Source organism: Peromyscus eremicus, unplaced genomic scaffold, assembly GCF_949786415.1.
Source record: "Peromyscus eremicus unplaced genomic scaffold, PerEre_H2_v1 PerEre#2#unplaced_144, whole genome shotgun sequence".
Taxonomy (NCBI): domain Eukaryota; kingdom Metazoa; phylum Chordata; class Mammalia; order Rodentia; family Cricetidae; genus Peromyscus; species Peromyscus eremicus.
Window position 1 is genome coordinate 93,928 of NW_026734382.1, and position 18,511 is coordinate 112,438.

Consider the following 18,511-nt stretch of genomic DNA (forward strand, 5'->3'; position numbering starts at 1 on the left):
GAGGAGTGCACCAGATCCCCCTGGAATTGGAGTTACAGGCAGTTATGAGCCTCCCGACCTGGGTGCTGAGAACCGAACTCAGGTTCTGTTGAAATGCAATAAGCATTCTTAATCACTGAGCCACCTCTCCAGCTCACAAGAACAATTGAAAAGACAAAGTCTTTAACTCTTTTTTTTTTCCGAGTTTATGTCTATAGGTGTCTTGCTTCCATGTGTATCTGTGCACTGGGTGTGGGCCTGATGCCTGTGGAAGCCAAAAGGGGCTGAATCCTCTGGAACTGGAATTACAGATGGTACTGAGATGCCATGTGGGTGTTGGGAATCAAACCTGGGTCTTCTGGAAGAGCAGCCAGTGCTCTTAACTGCTGAGCCAGTAGTTCTCAGGTATTTTTCAATTTAAATCACAAAAGAAGATACGCTATAACCACATTAAAATCTCTAAAGCCATGTAAAACCCGAAGGCATTAAAATTTATTAAATGATGCAGTAACAACAGATTCTTTATTTACAATAGCATTATTTAACATCAAATAAGCAAATAGCATCAGCAAAGCAATAGTAACTTGCATAAATGTATTTAAAATTTCTCTGAATATATCTACCTTTGCATAAACTGCTCACACTAGAAATACACACATCAATGCAGATGAACAAAGTGATGTTCAGAGTCAACTCTGCTTTGAAAAGAAATCACAACCTGAAACACTGTAAGCTTTCTCCTGAAGAACCATAGTTAATATATTGCTTAATTTTACCCTTGTATAATCTTTTCATATACACATATCTCAGATGCAACTTCATGAGGAACTGTACAAATAAAACCCACGAATGACAAAGAAAAAAAAATGACAGTTAAATGTTTGAAGAAATGGATCATCATCACTGTTCAATAACATAAGGGTAAGTGATGATGCACTTATTCAAAAATTGTACACAATTCACTATACAAATATAATACATTGGACAGCTATGTAGGAATATACAAGACTTAAAAACAGATCTAAGGCATTATGCTAGGTTTTAGCATTTTGAGGTTCTTGCACATAGCTTTTACCTGTAGTAAGAAACTTAAAAGATTTTGTTTTAGTCTATAAAGAAATACCAGGGAGAAAATTCTAATTAAAATCGAAGCCACTAATTTTCTTCTGTGCAGAGAATGCTTTGCTCTTAGGCAGCATACTACCATACAAACACTAGAAAATTTTAAATCCACACCAACAGTTAATGGCTTAAGTTGCATTTCAAAATTGATTGTGTATCTTTGGGTTCTGCAAGTGGATCTGTGCCTCCCAGTTCATGTGTCACACCCATATGAACTCCATTTTAAAACACAGATTAAAAATGGCATCTTAAACTGCACAAAACCATTGCTTTCAATGATCACAGGTCGTAAGAGATACACGTGGGGGCTGTTCTAATCTTCGCGTCAAAGGGATCTGTCGGAACACAGCTCACTTCACTTTGAAAACTTACCACGTTACATCAACACTCAAATGCGTTTTACAACCGGAGTTACGGTGTGTATACTTTTCACATTATGTTTTTCACATTGAGTACTATAAGAAAACACTGATTATATGTTCTGTTAAACAAAAACCAAGTACAAATTTGTGTCTAGGATGAGAAATACTGATGACAGGAGGTGATTTGGCATTTGCTTCTGTGAGAACATGATCAGAGGACCCCTTCACTCGCTTCATTCTGCTTAGATGTAAAATAAACCGCACTGCTGCTCGGAGCCGTGAGAGAATTTACTCTCCTCCTCACGTCATGATCACGGGTTATTCTGACACTTGCCTGGTTGGGACTGACGTTAGAAAAAAGTGGGCGATTGGATGAATGTTGAAAGAGAGACATTGTGGCTGGTGTTAGAGTGAAATGGGATTTAAAATTCAAAACCAAACAAAGGTGTTTTAAACTCCATTTTCTCCTGTGCCGTGTGAAGTTAAGTTGTCCTACCTCACATATTTCTAAATATTTATCTGACAACGGGTCACATTCAGTAGTGTAGCACATGAGCCTCATTACTGGGGTGAAGTCCTGGCCTTCTGGGCCTACATCTGCTCCCTTCTGCCAGCATGGCTGTGCAACCCAATGGTTTGGTGGAGAACAGTGGAGCCTTGAGTAGACACATGAACTGGTGGCCACTGGGAAGTGCTGTTCCTTGGCCACCTCTCTGCACTGACATTCTTCTCAAAGTGGAAAAAGGTATCGAAATGCAAATTTCCAGAAAGTTCTTTAGCATGGAGCAACACTTTCAGATGATTTACCATTTGTCTTTGGGTCATATCTCTTTCTATATTTCCACAATCTGTAGATATATAGAGAGATATAAATATAAATAGGGTAGTTTATATGTTTTCACCCTGCCAGGAATAAACAATTAAATTTCAAGGAAAAACTTCTCTGTTCCTAGAAAGCTTGGCTAATGAGATATTATAAAATGCTTTGTTTTTAGACATCAAAAAGATATCATTCTGAAATTTAGGTAAGAAAGTATGTGTATCAGGGGTCGGGGAGAATTGAAAAGGTCCTAGTTCTGGGTACTGCAGTTGTCTGAAACTGACACCAATTAACAAAGGTTATCCCCTGACAGAGTGGGCAAGAAAAACAACCATAAAAGTGCGCTGCTTAGTAACATGTAGTCTTTCTAAGGTTTATTAAGAAAGAATAGAAACATAGAAAATCAAGAAGTGGTTCCTACAGCGGCTGCATATCATATAGATTAGATACATGATTCATGAGCAGATCTCAAGGTTAGAAAACGAAAGGTCTTAAGTCTAGAAATCAGGTCTAATCAAGGCATTGGCAGCCTTTACAAAACACCTTTAGGAGACATTGCTATGAGATATCTAATTTAATACTGAAGTACCTCATTTTTGAGTCAATCCCACAATATGTATACCTCACAAAATTATACAATTAAAACACTTAAGTTCTGAACTTAAATTATTGCTTGTTTACATATAAATTGGATTTTTATGTACCTTACAAAACTTCGGCTTTGTCAGCACTGCTAAAAAACAAAATAAAAAACCCATGGCAGAGGTCAGATCTGTCGTGATGTCTGCTGTCATCTCATTAGTGCTCTCGATTCGGGGGCCAGGTGGACACCGCCGCCGCCGCCGCAGCCCAGGCCTTCCCACGCAGGTGTCGCGGCCTGACTGGCATCTCCACTTTGTTCCTCTCCTGGACAGGAAATGCATTTTCCAAGGTAAGCTGCTGCTAAGTGGCTGGCAGACACCGACAGCACGAACGGCTAACCTGGTTTCTACAGCTTAGGCTGTTGCTGCTGTTTTTATTTAAAAGACTAGAAGTGGACAGAGAAGGCAGGGAGGGAGGGGTCAGGGTCAGAGACGGTGGAGACGCCAATTCAAACCACCTGATCGTTTAAAAACACTTAATTTAGAAATAAATACTTCTCTTTACTCCCGATTTAGGGGAACTGGTTTGGTTTTCAGACAGAGGAAAACAGATCCTTGTTAATGTGAACAGCCCTCTTTCAGGCGCCTTTCCATCTGTTCAAACTGGACACTCCTTCCGACACGGTGGTCAGCTCTCTGCAGGACACACTCCAGCTGTGTTGGCTGTTGCTCACTGGGTGCGTCGGTACACACAACGTCGTCCACAGTGTCTGCCCTGCTTCCATCCCAAATGCTTCCGCTTGCAACACCTTGTGTTTGACTTGGTTAAAAAATTCCTTTCTTTCCTCTAGATAGGATCATACTCTTTTGTACTAGACTGATTAGCCAAGGAAAACAAAGCAAGAAACCAGTGTGTGGAACCGAACAGGAACAGAACAAGAGCATGGTTCTCCTTAGATACATACATTTAAATACATTCAATCTGAATGGGTATGAAGTTTGCCTGTCGACACTGACTTTGCAGGAGAGATCTAAGTTGCACTAAGGTGAATGCAGTGAACAGACTGCGAGATGGTCTGGAGGCGAGCTTCAGGCTGTCAGGAGAGGCTGCTCTCCCAGCGGCAGCCAGGCCAGCACACTCTAGGCTGGGGCCAGGGCCCAACTGTCTGCTGATCGTGTCCTGGGAGAACCGGTGGCAGGTCAGGTGGGTCAGAACAAAGAGACGCAGCTCCGCAGACTGGTCAGTGTTTTGAGCAAGTAAGCCCGTGGGCTGAAGACAGAGGCAACCAGCTACCTGCGGGGTCAGCAGTATTTCTGAAGGAAACAGACAGAGAGGCCGTGAAGACAGTTGGCTCTTTACGTTCGCTTGGTTATTTCCTTTGCAGCCCTGGCCTATCCCAAACTCTCCACCACCTTGCACCAGTCTCCCAAATGTGTGCTACCGGCAACAGCAAGTATTTTGTTTTTTAAATGAAAACAATGCAATGTCCATCACAAAACAAAACGCTAGCTTATTCTAGAGAATACGAATCTTGAAGAGCACACATGAAATGAGCAGCTGTGTTTCTGATGTGGGAAGGCAGATGGTTCTGTTCCTAACTGAATGTAACATTTACAAACAACAGTGAGAAGCATCTTGCAGCTTACAGGTCAAGGGGTGGACATCAGTCTCTCCTGAACGACTTCATATCACCATCCCTCCAGCCAGGCGTGGTGGCACAAGCCTATAATCCCAGTGATAAGTTTGGACCCCCAGTTATTGAGTATCCTCTGCTGCCGATGTAACAGGCCAATCAAGCCGAATTAATAAATCCAGGTCTAGTCTGAGCAGAGCAAAGCACCTCCTGGGTGACTCTCGGAAGGGAGGGAAGAGGACAGAAGACACACTGCAGGAATGGCGACCAGTCCTTTTTTTTTTTTTTAAAGATTTATTTATTTATTATGTATACAGTGTTCTGTCTGCAGGCCAGAAGAGGGCACCAAATCTCATTATATATGTTTGTGAGCCACCATGTGGTTGCTGGGAATTAAACTCAGGACCTTTGGGAGAGCAGCCAGTGTTCTTAAACTCGGAGGCATCTCTCCAGCCCTGGCAACCATTCTTAAGCAGCCTGTAGTCATGGTCTTGAGCAGCCCTGGGAAGGGCTGACTCCTGGAGGGCTTTCTTAGGGGCAGGGTTTGGGGGGAGAGGGGTGGGGCTTCCACCTCTCTCCCCCCATAATCATCCATAATCATCCCAGACTCCTTGGGTATATGGTTCCAGCAGGGCTTCCATCTAAACACCCAGCATTCAGGAGGCTCAGGCAGAGGACCTCAAGGTTAAGGCCTGTCTGGGCTACAATGGTCACACAGCCACCCACGACCCACACCTGCTTTTTGTTTGTGTGGCCTTCGAGATTTGTATTATCTAGAATAAAGTAGCATTTTGTGTTTTGTGATGGACATTGCATTGTTTTCATTTAAAAACCTGTCAGCTCTTCTGGGACTATCAACTGAACAAGTGCTGCCTTTGTGGCTTCTGTCCCCCAACAACCACAGAGAGACTTGGGATTGCTGCCTAGGAAGCTGGAAAGCCGTCTCACTTCTTAAATTCATCCTTCTCAGATCTGATGATGTTTGATGACTAGCGTACCAGTTTAACAGCTCCAATCCCAAGACTACAAGCACCTTGATAACTCGTTAATAAATTTCCTGTTAAAAATACAGACAAGTATGCCTCATTCACAGACTTCATGATACAGGAGAGACTGGTTTCAGATATAACTCCGGAGGTTCAAAGTTTTAACATTGATAAATGCAGTTTTGATACACTGATACGGCATTGACTACAAACAGTTCTTAAGAGTCCTTAAATTTCTATGGATTTTTAACCCTTTTGCTATGATGTAAATCTATTCCAGCTGTCTTACAGATACCTGAAGGCTTCTGGGAAAAGTTCTGCTACTGTATCAAGAAATCTGATCTGATAAAAACTTAACAGTCTCCAGAACCCATTTTGACCTCACACATTTCCCAGCAAATTTGCAGTCTCCCTCCTCCTGCCTGGGCCAAGGGGCTCCCCAGATACGCCAGCCCCTGCACCAGCTGGCACCAGCTCTGAGGATGCCAACCCCCAACCGAGGATGCCAACTGGGACGGATGCACCCCCACCTCCAGAGAAATGGCAGATGTGATGGCTCCAGTACTCCTAAGGAACACGTCATCCCTCAATTCATGCCAGTACCACCTCTCCAGGCTCAGGTGGGCACCTGCCCAGCAACTGGAACCTGGTTCTCCAAGATGTCCCACTGAAGGGCATATGTGCTCTCATGTCTCACTCATTCACTCTTGCCTGTTCTGTACAACCAGGGCACTTCTCTGTTCCATTCTTTCTGGCAGTTATCACTCTTTCCATGGCTAGCCCAGCTCATAAGGCCAATGATAACAATCTATTTTTTTCAATCTCTCTCTCTATATATATATTTTTAGCAACTTCAAGGAACAGATGCCTTAGATCTCCATGATGATAGCTAACTATATTTCTTCACTTATACCTCCTGCTGTGTGTGTGACACTGGACTTCCAACTTCCCCCTCCCCACTTCGCCCCCTGTCAGCGTGAAGTAGTCTTGAGAACTTGCCCCCCCTATCAGTAACTCACCTTTTTATAATAATCAATCAAAACAGAGGAATGTTAGTATTCAGACTCACCCCTTGGGGACCTGCCTGGACTACGTTCCCTTTAAGAAGAAAACTCCTCCCCCTTTTGCTCTCTCTTGCCCTCCCTTCCTCCCCCACCATGAGGTGTGCACACCTCTGCTCTCCCTCCCTTCTCTTTACTTCTGTCCCCCTCTCTCCCTATCTTTCTCTTTATCTCCCACTATAATAATCCCTTTGTCCACGTGGACGCGGTGCCTGGGCTGTGAGTGACTTTCCACACGCTGCAGCCCATCACTGAATCTGCCCCAGCCAGCCAGGGCCCCTGTGCACCCTATCATTACAATAAACCCTTAGACAACTTTCTGGAGAACCCTGCTCGCTCTGGGGAGTGGACCGCGGGGCCAGGTTAAAAATGGACATTCAGAGGTCAGTTCGTTTGGGCTTGCTTTCTGGTCTCTCCAGACCTTGGGCAAGTCATTAAAGTTTTTGTTTGTTTGTTTTGAGACAAAGTTCACTGTGTAGTCCCTGTCTGTCCTGGAACTCACTCTGTAGACCAGGCTGGCCTCAAACTCACAGATCTGTCTGCCTCTGCCTCCTGAGTGCTGGGATTAAAGGTGTGCGCCACCACTGCCAGCAAGTCATTAGATTCTTAAGGCAGCACTTGCATCAGACAGTGTGGTGTCAAATAAGTGAGCAATAGACTGTTACTTGTTAGCTGCTCATATGATTTTCTTCTTCTTTTTGGTTTTTTCGAGACAGAGCTACACTGTGTAACAGTCCTGGTTGTCCCAGAATTTGCTTTGTAGACCAGGTTAGCCTTAGAACTCAGAGATCCACCTGCCTCTCCCTCCCAAGTGCTGGGATAAAACGTGTGCACCACCACACCCGGACCACAATTTTCTTTGTCCTTTTTCCTTCCTTTCCTTCATTTTTTTGAGACAAGGTTGGTCTCACTATGTAGCCCTGCCTGGTCTAGAAATCTCCATGTAGACCAGGCTGTCCTGTAGCAAACCTCTTGCATGTGCCACTATGCTTGGCTGCTTCTGCAACTTTCAAGGGCATAATATGGGCTACCATGTCTGTGTTATAGGACATAAGTTCTTCCTTCTCCTCCTCCTTCTGGAGCCACAGAAGACACAAAGCAGAGCCAATTCTTGGTACTGCTGAGAGAAAGCTGAAGCCTGGGTCCCCTGTACTTCTGAGGACCTGGCTGGCAGAGGGCTTTATCCAGATAGCTTGTTCAAATGATAGCTAGCCCAGGCCCGCCAGTCACATGCTGAGGTGAGAAAGGTTGAGTTGTACTGTGCCACACTCACATGTCCTCAGAGGTATGGTGTGTTCTGCAGCGAGGCTCCCCGGCACTTTTCAGTTAAAACGGGCTGTCCTCTGAGAGCCTGCTTGTCACCTGCTGTTACTGTGCCCAGGGAAGTGAAGCCCAGGTTTCAGGCCTCCGCTTTTGCATGGAAGTCACCCTGAGCTCAGTGTGCTTGCTTCCTGTGAACACTGTGGCTTCAGGAGCGGCATCAGCACCCCACTCCCCCAACTGGTAAACCCAATGAAACCCATGGTCAATATGGAATCTATTCCAGTGTTTGACTTCCTTACTGGTCAAAGCTTTGGAAATACAGATATAGTAAGTTTTTGTGTACCTAACCATCCCATTATCTGGATACGTATCAGGAACATCTCTAGGACTCCTACACACGGTCAGTATCTGTGAAATCCACAATTATGGCTGTAAAACCAGAAAGTCTACAGTGGGAAAATAAATACGCCATATCACCAACTATGGGCTGAGTTTATTCTAACCTGATGACTCACGCAACAGAATCCAGGATGAAGGAAACTCAACACTCATTTAGTACTACATTTTCTCCATTGGGATCAAGCTATTGGTTTGTTTTTTGGGTATCCCTGGGTGGGCCTGAAAGGTTATTTATTTACTTCCCATCTCTACCTGATGGGATAAAATGTTTTAAGAGCTGGGTGTGGTAGTGCACTCTTCTGATCCCAGCACTCAGTGGGCTGAGATAGGCAGATCTCTGTGAGGCCCACATGGTGTACATACCAAGTTCCAGAACAGCCAGGGCTACAAAGTGAGCTCCTGTCTCAGAAAAACAAAACAGTTTTTATCCCTTAGGTGAGGTGGTGTGTCAGGGGAGAGAAAAGGAGGGAAGGCAGGTGGGCACCAGCTTCCTGACTATTTTTTTTATGGTACTGGGGATTCATGAAGGACCTCACTCATGCATTTTAGGCAAGTCCTCTACCAATAGGGCTACATCCTTAGCAGACCCAGTCTTTTTTTTTTTTTTTGGTTTTTTGAGACAGGGTTTCTCTGAGTAGCTTTGCGCCTTTCCTGGAAATCACTTGGTAGTCCAGGCTGGCCTCGAACTCACAGAGATCCGCCTGGCTCTGCCTCCCGAGTGCTGGGATTAAAGGCATGACCACCACCACCTGGCTTAGACCCAGTCTTAAACAAAACAAACAACAAAAAACACTGGCATGATGGTACATGCCTGTAATAATAGTACTTAAAATAGTACTTAAAAGGCAGAGACAGGAGAATCAGGAGTTCAAGGTTAGCTATAGAGTGCATTTAAGACCAGCCTGGGCTACACATTACCCTATCTGAAAAACAAACAAACAAACAAACAGACAAACAAAAAACAATACCCCCACCTTGCAAAAACAAAACAAAAACTATTTACGCAAAAAGCCCTCTATGCCAAATGAAATTATGAAATGCTTTACAGCTATTTCTAATCCACTGATTTAACAGTGCATTTATGTCCTTTTGGGCCTACAGAATATTCAGTCACCTTGGCAGCGCCCTTGGCCCAGCTGCTTACCCGAGATGCATCTCCCTCCTGCTTGATCATGTCCATTCCAGGCAGTTGGTTTGGAAAAAGGTTGCCTCCCCTCAGAGCAGGGTCATTTACCTGAGGGTGACAACACATGACACATTTCCATTTTTTAGTTCTATGTCCCTGGGGAGACGACCCCATGACATGACTTCATGGGCCTAGCTGCTCTTCCCTGTGCACATTTTGGGGCAGTATAGGGGAGGCTGAAACCACACTGACAGTATGATAGTGTACCACTTGCCTTCAAAGTAAATTTTATTTACACTTTTTCATTTATCCCCCCCCCCCCCCCCCGTGTGTGTGTGTGTGTGTGTGTGTGTGTGTGTGTGTGTGTGTGTGTGCTGGTTTGAATCAGACCGGTGACTCAACCCTGTGACTATGAAGCACCTGAGATGCTCCTGACACCTTTGCTACTCAGGCAAGTTATTAATTAGCAAGAGCAATGTGTGAAGACCCAAAACAGTGCTGGCTTTCGTGAACAGACTCTGGTCAATTAAACTACTCGTTAGCATCTATATATTCCTTTAAAGTTTCCCCTTTCATTACCTTTACTTTGTGTGTGGTGGGTGTATGTATGCCACGGCATGTGTGTGGAGGTAGAAGTCAGTCCTCTCTAGCATGTGAGTCCTGCGGGTCCAACTCAGATTGCAAGGCTTGGTGGCTTCTGGGTTATTATATTGACTCTGATAGTCAACATATTGAAATCCATGCGCACATTTCAAATGGTCTGAGTTACTAAATGCATCAAGCTGTTCCTGGGTAGGCTGGCCTATGACTGTGCTCTACTGCTGTATCACTGCATGCCGTACTCTGCACACATGCCTGACAGGGCAGCTCAGAAACCACTAGTGTCCATGTGTGTGGGACCGTCATCGTCATCCTGACATTTCTTCTCTCTTCTCCCCTCTTCCCTTCCTTTCTGTGATTTGTTTCATGTGGTCCAGGTTAGCCTTGAACTGAAGTGCTGGGATCACAGACACACAAAATGAAAATGTAAAAGCTGACCTGAAAACAAACTATGGCGCCTGCACTGCAGCAGTTAAGAGGAACAGCCATGTGTAGCCTTTCATGTAAGCAAAGCGGCACTGGGAGTGACTGGGCAGCAGGTAGTGTGGCCCTTGCTTTCCATCTACTTTTACAAAAAAGCTAGTTTTTTAAGACAAGTTTTCCCTGTGTAGTCTTGGCTGTCCTGGAACTTGCTCTGTAGACCAGACTGGCCTCCAACTCAGAGATCTGCCTGCTTCTGCCTTCCGGGTGCTGGGATTAAAGGTGTGTACCACCACACTTGGCAAAGCTAGTTCTAAAACTTAATAGCACTTGCCACTCCATTCCTAAATTCCCAAATCATAAAAAATGTCAATGATGTGAAAATTAAGAAAAAAACAAAACTAAACTAAAACCAAACCAATAAAACAACTATAAAAATCCCAACCCTTTAGCAGTCAGGAATCCTTCCCAATGGTTTACCATTAAAAAGCATTTTTTGTTAAATATTACTGGCACAGGTGAAAATAAGGTGAAAAAACACTTTTCAAAATAGATATGGGACTCGAGGGCATAAACAGACAAAACTCTAAAACTAGAAAACTCCGAGTTGCTTCTCTGTGGCACTGACCTGCTCGGGACCCATGGAGGACAGCCCCGACGTAGGCACGGAGGTCACTGAGGTCATGCTGATCTGTCCTGTCATCTGGTTCATGCTGCTCAAGCCACCTGTGTTGGTTGCCATGGACACATTGATGTTCATGTTGTTATTGTACATGCTGGTGTTTGCTTGTTGTCCAAAGTGTGGTGGTGACTGTTGTGAAAACATGCTGGAACACAGTGAAAAGGTGTTAGAGCCTGATGGTAAACTGAGGCTAGCAGTCTGGAGCACCTGTTCTAGACGAATGAACCCAAATGGCATGAGCGCAGGGCAGGCCGGCCTGTGACGCTGGGACAGAAACGTCAAGCTTTCTTCTGTGCAGATGTTATGGAGAGGACATACATCTGCCCACTTGCTCAGCTGCTGGATGCTTTGTTTGCACTTATCATACACACCGATAAAGCTGGCTCTGTGCCACTGCCTCCCACAGGAATTCTAGAGTTAGTAATGGAACCCGCTTACAGGGATTGCTTTCAACTCCAAAACAAGAGGTGGTGTGTCAGGCTTCTGTAAAATTCTGTTGATTTTTTTTTTTTTTTTTTTTTTTTTTGGTTTTTTCGAGACAGGGTTTCTCTGTGTAGCTTTGCGCCTCTCCTGGAACTCACTTGGTAGCCCAGGCTGGCCTCGAACTCACGGAGATCCGCCTGGCTCTGCCTCCCGAGTGCTGGGATTAAAGGCGTGCGCCACCACCGCCCGGCTCTGTTGATTTTTGCTAAAGAGTAAACTGACTTATTTAGCGATTCATTTGCTATTGCTTGCTCAAACAAATACATTTTGAAAATATGGATGAAAGGGACGGCTAGTCTGTTAGAAAGCTTCCTGGAGGGATCATTTATATCGAACTCAGCAATGTGATGTTACCTGTTTCCGCCCATGCTCCCCTGTGCCCATCCATTCATATCTGAGGGGGGCTGGTAGGCTGGGTTGGCTTGAGACTGCTGCATCATGGGACTCTGGGTGTGCGCCATCCGGGGGGACATTAACGGACTCTGGGGAGTCGTCGCCCCTGTAAAGCCAGGATCAGGCTGCTGACTTATTCCTAAAAACAAAACAGTCCAAAGGAGATAAATAAAATAAAAATAAAAATTATTTCCTGTGGTGGTATTGTGTTCCCCAAAATATTGTGCACGCTAATAAACTTATCTGGGGTCAGAGAAGAGAACAGCCACTACATTAAAAATATAAGATAGGCAGTGGTAGCACACGCCTTTAATCCTAGCATTCCAGAGGCAGAGATCCCTCTGGATTTCTATGAGTTCAAGGCCACATTGGAAACAGCCAGGCATGGTGACACACGTCTTTAATTCCAAGAAGTGAGCCTTTAATCCCAGGGAGTGATGGCAGAAAGCAGAAAGATATGTTAAGTGTGAGGACCAGAAACTAGAAGCATTTGCCTGGTTAAGCATTCAGGCTTTGGAGCAGCAGTTCAGCTGAGATTCATTCTGGATGAGGACTCAAAGGCTTCCAGTCTGAGGAAACAGGATCAGCTGAGGAACTGGCAAGGTGAGGTGGCTGTGGCTTGTTATGCTTCTCTGATCTTCCAGCATTCACCCCAATAATTGGCTTCAGATTTGATTTTATTAATAAGACTCTTTAAGATTCCTGCTACAATTTCCAAATACTTGATTATATACAGTTAATTCCAGACATTTAGAAAGAGTCAAGCTGAGATAGAAGTGCATGGAAAAAAAAAAAGTCTCCATACTTGAAATCTCTACAACCGTCACAGGGGTCCGGACCAGGACACACATTAAACATCATGGCTAGAGTTAGAGAAATGACATTCTTTCCTTAACCCTCCTCCAAACCAAGAGTTTGTATGTATATACTAACTATGTATATATCACTTTTATCGGAAATGGTCAACATTTTTAAAAAAATATAAGTATCACTGTAATTATATTGTTTAAATTTAGATTAGGCTCATTAAATTCAGCTATATTCTGAAAGTCAACATATAAATAACTTTTCATTAAACTAAATTACACCACCCCATGATGAGATAATGTATTTTAGAAAATATGTAACTGCATTCACATTGCCTTGTTCTGTTTTTGGAAAGGGCTTGTGGTACCTGAGTGCTGGTACCAATCAGTGTGTGTTTCTTATTTAGTTTCAGGGTAAAAGAATTCACAGGAAAAGGAAGGAACTCTCATCATCAGAAAGGAAACACAGCAGAGGCACTGGGAAAGGTAGGTGGTGAGAAGGGCATTTCAGGGATGGAGTAAGCACGTTTGCTTAGTATCTGTGCAGCACGTAAAGGAGCCACAGAAGCACAGTTTATATACAACAGGAAAAAACAATACACTAGCTGTGCTCTTTTTGTTTTGTTTGAGACAGGGTTTCTCTGTGTAGCTCTGGCTGTCCTGGAACTCACTTTGTAGACCAGGCTGGTCTTGAACTTACAGAGATCTGCCTGCCTCTGCCTCCCAAATTCTGAGATTAAAGGCGTGCGCCACCATGCCTGGGCTACACTATCTTTGCTCTTTAAAGAGATAGGACTTCTGTATTTAGGCAACACAAAGACTTTTATCATTACTTACAGATCACTCAGACAGTTTGGTAAAGGAGAGCCATTTGGAACATTGAATGTCCATGTAAGCACTTACAGTTATAAATAATCAAACTATTAATTGAACACGACACACATAAATATTAACATCTGTGACATTATCCTTGGTGTCTCATCTCCTAGACTGACATTAAAGCTTTTCTTTTTTCATAAGTGTTGTCAGTAACAAAGTATTTTTCAAAAGCTATAGAGTATCTGTAATATTTAAATTGAGTTATATCTTCTGACACTTTGTATCTAGTTATTGATTTCTTTGTGTCTGAGACACTGAAATGTAAGTAGCAATATATATATGTGTATGTATATGTGTGTGTGTGTGTGTGTGTGTGTGTGTGTATTATATTCATAGATGCTGACCTGAGCAGATACACTCATGCACGCTCACACATCCAGAGATACATACACACTTAACTTCGGTCATCCTTAAAGCAAGACCTGAACCCAAAGAAAAGGAGGCCCAGAGCTAAGAGACGCATGGCACTGTGCTGGACTTGGGGACTTCTGCCAGGCCCCAACTGTCCTTCCAGGTTTCCTATTACTCTGGCTAACTAGGACTGAGAGGAATCGGGGAGAAAGGACTGCTGAAATGTGGTGTCCAGTACCGTAGTTTGGAGGAAATGGAAACTGCTGGGCGTTGGCCTGGGGAATCCGGGGATTGCTCATGGCTGTTGGGATGCCGCTAGGAGCCACCATGCTTGGGGTCATATTCAACCCTTGTCCTCTCATCATCAGAGTTCGCTGCTGCACCTGCTGCTGCTGATGCATTTGTCTCTGCCGAAGATGCTGGTTGAGGATTTCCCTCTGCCTCTGGGCCAGCATCTGTGCATTAATAGGAGCCTGAAGGGAAAGCAAGGGTAGACAGGTTAGACAGGACACCCATGGCATGCTCCATCTAAGTTCATTTGGAATATAAAATTACATGAAAGGAAGTACCCAGAGTGGAACAACTAGTGAGCAAGCATGTGAGTTTCCAAGCTCAACCTTTGCGAGGACTCTATAACCCCGCTGATAGTAACTAACTCATTTTGTGAGAACACAGTCAATCAAAGGACTTCAAAAGAGCACAGGCCTTCCTAGAGGAGGGCTCTGTGTTTATTTGTATGTGTTACGCAGCATGTGTGTGCGGTGCTCGTGAGGGCCAGAAGAGGGTGTCCAATCACAGGGAATAAAGTCACAGATGACTCTGAGGTACACTGATGTACTCTCCTGTTTGAGGCCAGGTTATGTAAGTAAGACGGATGTAGAGCTGGGATCCTGGGCTTGCTCTAAGTAAACAATAATGAAGCTGTGTACTGTTCTGTAAGGGCATATCCTGGCCATTTGTGAGGCTGCCTATTCTAAAGTTATTTATAATCCCTATATCAACATCCACAGAACCATCACGGCCATTTCTGAACGTGAGTATAGTAGCGAAGGATTTCAGATGCTCAGCATGCACATTTCCAGCCAAGGGGAGCATGTGAAGGACACTTGGCCTTCTTACTTTAGCTCCTAACAGTATGGAGGTTTCTTACACGGTCCAATAGAACGTAATAGGGCTTTCTACTGGGCAGCACTGTCTAGTGTTCCAAGTGTAAGGGGCAGAGGTGCTTACTGGAGAAAATACACGTGTTAGGTGAGGTTTGTTTGGCTCTGAGACAGTCTATGGACTGTGAGTTTAATGTTAACGAGTAAATTACTCTCAGGGAAAATATCTTCAAACAGAAACTCCCATAAAAACAAGGTTATGCACTGATGTGCTATGAACAATGTCGTGACCTAAGGCGTGTAGGACCGTAAGCCATGTTCTTGGGAACATCAGCCAGCACATGGATCAGGATTGGTTGGGACTGTCTGCAACATAAATAACTCCTGTGTACAACAAGAGTCAACTGAGCCTGCGATAAAGATGGTACAGAGAACCAAAGCATGGCGTCGGCTGACAGGCCTGAGGGTGCAGACGGGAGGAAAGAGGGCAGGAGGAAGGAGGGCGGGAGGAAGGAGGGTGGGAGGAAGGAGGGCGGGAGGAGACATGGAGACACAGACAGCTACTGGCTCCTCACCTGCGTTGGTACTCCAGGCCTCAGAGTCAAGTTCACATTTGAAACATTGCTGATTTGATTCATAAGTGGCTGGCGATTCTAAATACAAACAAATAGGAATCAATACTTTTTTGGGAGGACAGTGAGTTGAGACAGGGTCTTTCTATGTAGCCCAGGCTGACCTAGAATTCTGTATTTTTTGAGACAGGGTCTCTCTCTGTAGCCCTGGCTGACCTCGAACTCAGAGATCTACCTGCCTCTGCCTCCCAAGTGCTGGAATTAAAAGCATGAGCTACCATGTCCAGTTCAAGGCCTAGAATTCTAAATCCTCATGCCAAGTACTAGGATTAGAGGCTTATGTAGCCAACCCCAGCTCAACGCATTTTACAAAACAGAAAATACTACTTCAAATCACCTTGTTCAATTAGCAGTGCTCCTAGTCCAATTTTGTTTGTTTGTTTGTTTGTTTGAGACAGGTTTTTTTTTTTTTTTTTTTTTTTTTTTTTGGTCACTTTGGAGCCTGCCTTGGAACTCGCTCTGAGAACCAGGCTGGTCTCAAACTCAGAGATCTGCCTGTCTCTGCCTCTCAAGTGCTGGGATTAGAGGTGTGCTCCACCACCGCCCGACTCTGAGCCCAATTCTAATGCTTCACTGCTACACCAACCCCTATTAATCTTCCTGTGGCCCCAGACTGAAGGTCCCATGGAAAACTAACCTGCTGTGCTTGCAGGCGATGCTGAAGTTGAAGTCTCAGTTGGTTTGGCTGGTTCTGCACGAGGCCTGTGGGCCTGAGGCCTGGTCGGGGCTGCATACGGAGTGTGGTGTAATTAGGCCGCTGACCCATGGTGTGAAAATTTGGATCTTGCATGGGATTATAGCTACCCTGGGCCATCTGTGCCTGAGATGCATACTGCTGTGGGAAAACAGGGGCCTTCTGCTCCAGCATCATGTTGGACTCTTGACTTGAGAACTGTTCCGGATCCACAGCCTGGCTCTGAAAAGAAGCCCCAAAGCAGCACATGGATAAAGCCACTAAAAACATCATCGTACTGAATCCGAGGCGGCAGCTCTCTCTCCCTCTTCTAGCTGATGCTTTACAAATGCTGTACCAATTATTCAAGGTGTTTTTAGGTTGACTCTACTTCTCCTTTCACACAATACCTCTTTGCTTAATAGATCCATTTACACAGGGGAAGAAGAAGGGTCAAGGCCACCTCCCCACAGCACTTCCTCCAAGGGGAGGGGCGGGAGAAAGGGGCTGTGATTATGTAGTGCTCTCTTTCCCCAGTCAGAACCTGGCATGGGCTTCAATAAGCAGACATCTGCAAGTGTTAGCTCTTTTGACTGAATGCACAAACCTCTATCAGTCATTTTAATCCAGTGATTGCCTTAGCCAGAATTAGCAGTGTTGGGGAACTAGCCTCCACTGTCCTTATTCTGCAGATAACAAAACAGATGTGGGGACACGAAGCCGACTTCAGGAAGTCTTCCTGGTGAAGACATGGTAGTTAGTGGTCCACACTGTGATGTGGGACTTGAGATCCTCAGTGGGGTGATACACTACTGCCCACTATGTTTTGGGGGTGGGAGCCTTTGATAGAGGGTCTCATATAGCTCAAGTTGGCCTCTAACTTGCTATGCAGCCCGTGCTGGGTTTCAACCATGAGCCCCTGGCCTCTACTTCCTAAGCTCTAGGATAACAGGTCAGTGCCACCGCGCCTAGCTTACACTGCCTACTGTTTACTTAGCTGTTTTCTATGGTTGGCAGACTTTCTTACACGCCCACACTTTGCCACCATTCACTTACTACGTGCTAGACATATTCAATATTCTTGTCATTTGTTTTTTAAATAGCTACTTCCCCCACCAAAGACCTACAGAAGGAAAGGAAGGTGTAAAGATATTCAGCACATCCTCCCCGTGCCTTGATTGATATCTGACAGACATGTCTGTAAGACTGGTTATTATGTATCTGGTTAATTTGACTGTCTGAGAGATATCCCCCACCCCCCAACCCAACCCAGGGTTTCATTATATAGCCCCGGCTGTCCTGAAACTCACTAGAGAGCCTGTCTCAGTGAGTACTGGGATCAAAGGTGTGCGCAACTATGCCCAGTTGAGATGCCCTTTACAGAGAGAGCTGCATAAATTCCAGCTGCACCTTGTATTAGCTCTGCAGTTTTCAAAACTCTGTGTGTGTGTGTGTGTGTGTGTGTGTGTGTGTGTGTGTGTGTGTGTGTGTATGACAGAGGGAGAGAGAAAACGCACACAGGTACCACAGAGGACTTCTCAGGATGGTTCTCTTCTCTTTGTGGTTCACCCTGTTTCTGAGGCCAGGTCTCTCCTCGTTTCTGCCACTGAACTGTATATACAAGCTTCTGGCTCATTCTCCTGTTTCCACACATAGGAAATCTGCAGCTTTCTCAGGGAGAATGTCTCAAACCGGTGCAGCCCGAGTGTCCATGGGAAGATATACCTGGCCAACCTCTCTCCTTCTAGAAGCCATGGCTACAAATCTGATGGTCTTTAGAAGGGCAAGACCCCATCAGCAATAAAAATCTCAAGCCTCCTTCAGTTCAGTGTCTTCCAGCCTTGCCTCAGTCATTCCAAGTCATCCGGGAGCAGATAAACACTACCTGTGGTCACGTGACAGCTATGGCATACTACCCCTCCCCACACAACACTTTAAAAAGCCTGCATGGATTACCAGCAGGGAGGCCGTTCACTGTTGAAATATCTCAGAACTTTATATTTGCTCATTTTTAATAGAAAAATCTAATTAGATCATTTCTATATTCAGCTTTTTAATTTTTGAGGCAGGGTCTTTCATTCCCTTAGAACTCATGGATTACACCAGATTGGCTGGTGGTTTGGCCCTGGACCTTCCTGTCCTCCCCACACCTTAAC

At 44.7% G+C, this 18,511-nt stretch overlaps 1 protein-coding gene across 5 annotated transcripts in view; it reads right to left on the reverse strand.

Moving 5' to 3' along the window:
• Window positions 1–429: 429 nt before the first annotated feature.
• Ncoa2 (nuclear receptor coactivator 2) overlaps window positions 430–18,511 on the reverse strand; it is a 261,526-nt gene continuing 243,444 nt past the window's right edge. For 4 of the 5 annotated variants that reach the window (XM_059252728.1, XM_059252730.1, XM_059252729.1 and 1 more), the window contains 7 exons: window positions 16,320–16,598; window positions 15,626–15,703; window positions 14,186–14,420; window positions 11,873–12,050; window positions 10,982–11,180; window positions 9,352–9,441; window positions 430–3,189 (listed from right to left, as the gene is read on the reverse strand). In XM_059252728.1, coding sequence (XP_059108711.1) covers window positions 3,082–3,189; window positions 9,352–9,441; window positions 10,982–11,180; window positions 11,873–12,050; window positions 14,186–14,420; window positions 15,626–15,703; window positions 16,320–16,598 — 1,167 coding nt within the window. In that variant the 3' untranslated portion in view covers window positions 430–3,081. Of the gene's footprint in view, window positions 3,190–3,338; window positions 4,179–9,351; window positions 9,442–10,981; window positions 11,181–11,872; window positions 12,051–14,185; window positions 14,421–15,625; window positions 15,704–16,319; window positions 16,599–18,511 lie in introns of those variants that run through there. The other variant, XM_059252732.1, reaches the window with a different exon arrangement.